General features: G+C 41.1%; 1 protein-coding gene across 1 annotated transcript; it reads right to left on the bottom strand.

Annotated features, from left to right (window-relative positions):
- Nucleotides 1–1,653: 1,653 nt before the first annotated feature.
- Nucleotides 1,654–2,577, bottom strand: LOC124502335 (olfactory receptor 8S1-like). The gene has a single exon (XM_047066949.1). The coding sequence runs from the start codon at nt 2,575–2,577 to the stop codon at nt 1,654–1,656; it is 924 nt and encodes a 307-aa protein (XP_046922905.1).
- Between the last annotated feature and the right edge of the window lie 1,982 nt (nt 2,578–4,559).

Raw genomic sequence — 4,559 nt, 5'->3', positions numbered from 1 at the left:
CCATGCTGTTCGAGAAGAGCCAGATGCAGTCTTGATCTCACAAACCATGAGATCATGACCTAAGCTAGAATCAAGAGTTGAGTGTTTAACTGACTGAGCCACCCAGGCGCCCCAGAGGATGATGATTTTTTTAGGTTTTGAATCAGAGTTGCTTTAGCTCTGAAAATGCATTAACAATTTTCCATATTATTCTGTACTCTAAAAAATGCATATAACATTGAAGTTTGGACTCACCTGAAAAACTAACCCTGCTTGTTGCCCATGCGAGCTAATCCTTTGACTTTTTTTGTTTTTATACATCTAATGGCTCAATTTTCTTTTTCTTGAGTTACATATTTCTTAAAATTAGACAAAAGCCTGCTTTTCAGATTTATTGGGATGAATCTTAGTATTTCATTAAAATTTTTATTCTTTATGTCAATGTATTATTGATTTCTTTTTCTTTTTTCTTGAATATATTCTACAGAGTTATGTCAAATTTTATAGATTAAAAAATTTTTCTTAGTTTAATTTTTGAGAGAGAGAGAGAGAGGGAGAGAGAGAACAAGGGAGGGGCAGAGAGAGAGAGAGAGAGAGAGAGAGAGAGAGAGAATCACAAGCAGGCTCTGTCCTGCTAGTGCAGAGCCTGATGTGGGGCTCGAACTCACCAACTGTGAGTTTATGACCTGGGCCGAAATCAAGAGTTGGACACTTAACCGACTGAACCACCCAGGTGCTCTGAATTTTATGGATCTTTTTTGAATGACTAGAGCCTGGATTTATTTCTCAATTCTGTTTTTCTGTTTTTTGACTTATTAATTTGTGTTTTCAGTTCTTTTATCCTCCTTTACTTATGTTAGGTTTTGTTATTTTCTAATGCTTGGATATGAGCTTTCAGAAACTTAATTTTTTTTCTTGTTTATTCACGAATCAATATAAGGATAAAGATAATGGTTGCACTGGCATTATTTTGTAACTTTAGTATATAATGTTCTCATGTTTATAATATTCTACAAAGAGTTTTGATTGCAGTGTTAACATAGGAGTTTTTTTCTTTTTACCCAAGTTTTGTTTAAAAAAACTTAAAAGTAGTTGGTATTTGTAAAAGTTATCTTCTGTGTAATAAACCCCCCCCTTTTTTTTTTAGAGAGAGAGAATGAGCGTGAATGGGGGAGGAGCAGAGAGAGAGATGGAGAGAGAGAGTCCCGAGCAGGCTCTGTACTGTCAGTGTAGAGGCCGACGCAGGGCTCAAATTCACGAACTCCTGAGATCATGACATGAGCCTAAATCAAGAGTCGGATGCTTATTTGATTGAGCCACCCAGGTGCCCCATTCCTCCCTTGTTTTCAATTCTTTCTGCGACTCCTCAGTCAGATGCCGAATCTCCTGAAATGATCATCGTATCTTTTCGACCTAATTATTTTGTCTTATTGATCTGTTTTGTGGAAAATCGTCTCACGTTCTGTTCCAACCAACAGAGCAGCCTTTCCAAAAGAGGAGCCCAAATCAAGAACTACTGCCTTTGAAGAACAGGCAAGCTCTGTTCAGACAAGCTCTAGAGTCTTTCTTCCAAATTATCTGACACCGTGTGGGAAGAGGTGGGAACAAAAGGAGAATGCAGCGGAACATAGTCTTTGTGATTTTTGCTTAGTAAGTGTGTCTTTGTTCACTACATTAGAGATATTTCCCCAGTGTCCTTCTCACAGCCGCCTTCACCTCTACGTTCTTTAGGCTGTAGATGAGGGGATTCAGCAAGGGCGTGACTGCACTGTACTGCAAGGAGAGGAGCAAATCCAAAGAGGAACCCGAGGGAGGCATGAGATAACAAAGAAAACCTGAGCCAAAGAACAGGATCACTGCGATGAGGTGGGAGGAGCAGGTGGAGAAGGCCTTGCTTCTGCCTGAGGTGGAGCTGATGTGCAGGATGGTGGAGACAATACGGGTGTAGGAAAAGAAGATTGGGAGGAAGGTTCCCAGCCCATGCAGTAAGGTGGAGCAGATCAAGATGTCAATATTGATGGAAATATCAGAGCAAGACAGAGGGAAGAGGGAGGGCAGCTCACAGGTGTAGTGGTGGATGGTTTGGGCCTCACAGAAGTCCAGGTTAATAGCCAAAAGCACAATGACAAATGCATTGAGAGAGGCCAGGCCCCATGAGGCCAGCACCAACCCCACACAGAGCTGGCTGCTCATCACCTGGCCGTAGAGCAGAGGGTGGCAGATGGCGGCATAGCGGTCATAGGCCATCACCGAGAGCAGACAGGCTTCAGTCCCCGAAGAAAAAAACACAAAGAACACCTGAGTCAGGCAGCCTTCTACTGAGATGGTTTTCTTCTCAGACAGAAGGTCCTTCAGTAGCTTGGGCATAGTGACAGAAGAGAAGCAGAGGTCCATGAAGGACAGGTTACTCAGGAAGAAGTACATGGGCGTGTGGAGGCGGGAGTCGGTCCTGATCACCAGCAGCAGCATCAGATTCCCCATCACGGTCAGGAGGTAAATCCCCAGGAAGAGCACGAAGAGCAGAGCCTGGATGTGGGGGTCATCGGACAGCCCCGTGAGAATGAACTCGGTGATGATGCTGTGGTTCCTCCAGGCCATTTGTGGAGGGGATTTCCCTGGAATAAAATAGAAAGGGGGTGATATCATCTATGATTGTTCCCATTTTTAAGGGCATCATCATGTCTTCTTATACATCTCTCCCTCTCTGCTTCGCTTGACCTTGTGCTCAGTATCTCAAGGCTGCCCTCGTTGTATCTCAGGAAGAGTTTTTATCCTTTCTTGTCTAGTATTCATGTACTTTAGAGAATTCCATTCTTGTTTCACAGGGATTTGCTGGATAAATAGTATTGCTGCCTTGCTTACACATTAATTGTTACTCAATTTTCACTGCATGCTCGAAAGTTCAGAAATCCTTACCATCTTGTTTCAAAAGCCATTATATGACATATCTACAGCGAATGTTTTAAGCCTTTTCTCTTTTCTTCATTCTTCTTGTTCAAAATAATCCAAGACTTCTTACTTCCTAAACAGCACAATAAACTTTAATAGTGTTTTTTTTTTTTTTTTTTTTTTTTTTTTTGTAGACAGAGTATATACAAAAAATCCTATTCGTTCTCACAGCCATTTTATGGGGTATTTTAGGCATAGAAATTTATCCCATGTTACCCCTGAGGAATATGATATTGAGCCCTGTTGAGAACAAGTAGGAGAGCCAGGAAATAGGTTCTGTAGTTTTTTCCTAATTCTCATCCCAGCATCTAGAAACAAAGACCACTTTTCCTGCCTTGACATTCAGACTTCTTCCTCATTTGTCTGAATCTATCTTTTGGCCTTTTTCACCCCTTTTGATACTAGAAAGGTCTATTTATTTTTGTGTCTGTGATTACACTGTTCTGCTTTCACATGTTCTCCTTTATTCCACTGACCCAAATTTTCATGTGACTTCCAGCCTCCCCTCAAATCCTACTATTCCCAAGCTCAAGCTCATCTTAGACCCAAGTCTAGGTTCCCTGTGTGCCTGGGCCAACAGTGCAGTGTTTACCTTGGTGTGACTTCAGCTAGATCCAGTGGTGGTAAAGCATAAACAGCTGGGGAATTTACTTTTGAGGATCCTGCATGGATAAAATTGTAAACACTGTTGAAAGCAAACATTTCACGCGGAATCTTCTCAAGTGAAGTGGAATGATAAGTGTGTTCTATGCTTATCAAAGATTTGGAGAGCAACAGGTTTTTGTGGGTAGGGCTATCATGAAAACTGTTTCCATTTTTCTGCTTTCACTCACAAGAGGGTACCTGACCACAGTATCTTTGGGGAGTTCAGGGTCCCATCTAAGAAGACTGTAGCGTTTTTGAAAAAAGTATTTTTTATTAATGTGCTAACATCCACGTTATGTGTGGATGAAGGTAGCAGCTATTTGTATCATATGATTTTGGGATATCACAAAAAAGGAGCTCACCTTCCTCACCATCCTAAACAGCAACTCAAACTGATTACAGGGATTTCTTTAATGACCAAGGACAAAGTCTTCTATTCAATTCTAGATTACATTCCAGGCATGAAAATAAATCAATTTTTAAACAGGAAATGAGTATTTCATTCACTATTTAAAATGAAAGACATTGGCTTTATTTCATACTAACATAAGAGAGACTCATGTCAGATTTACACGTGAGTGAGAACAAAGGACTGAAATCAAACAAGGGGTGGCTGAAAGGGTAAAATATGTAAATAAGAGGATTTCACAAGTGGTCTAGACAACCCTTGCCCACACTGGTTTTTGGATTTATTTGGAAAGAATAAGTGAATGAAGGATGTGTTTGGAAGGTCAGTTTCCAAGTGGCTTGAGGCTTCCTGGGGCTGGGTGCCATGTTCTGACCTTCTGTGCATGAGAAGTAATTTGAAAGGAGAGGAAGATATCAGTGCTGGAAGCAGGAGGGAGCCAAAGGTCAGTGTAACCCACTTGAGACTGTTCTCATAGCTGTCCTCTCCAGTACTGTGTCACACTATTCACGTTGTCACAGTGGTGGCTAGATCTGAAGGTTGTTCTAATAATAGAAAAAAGTACGAATAGAGAAGTTCT

The sequence above is a fragment of the Lynx rufus genome, unplaced genomic scaffold (genome assembly GCF_022079265.1).
Source record: "Lynx rufus isolate CCGP_SWC_20201006 ecotype Redwood Valley unplaced genomic scaffold, mLynRuf1.p SCAF_7, whole genome shotgun sequence".
NCBI lineage: Eukaryota > Metazoa > Chordata > Mammalia > Carnivora > Felidae > Lynx > Lynx rufus.
Note: the sequence above shows the minus strand (reverse complement) of the source record. Positions and strands in the feature narration are given on the sequence as shown.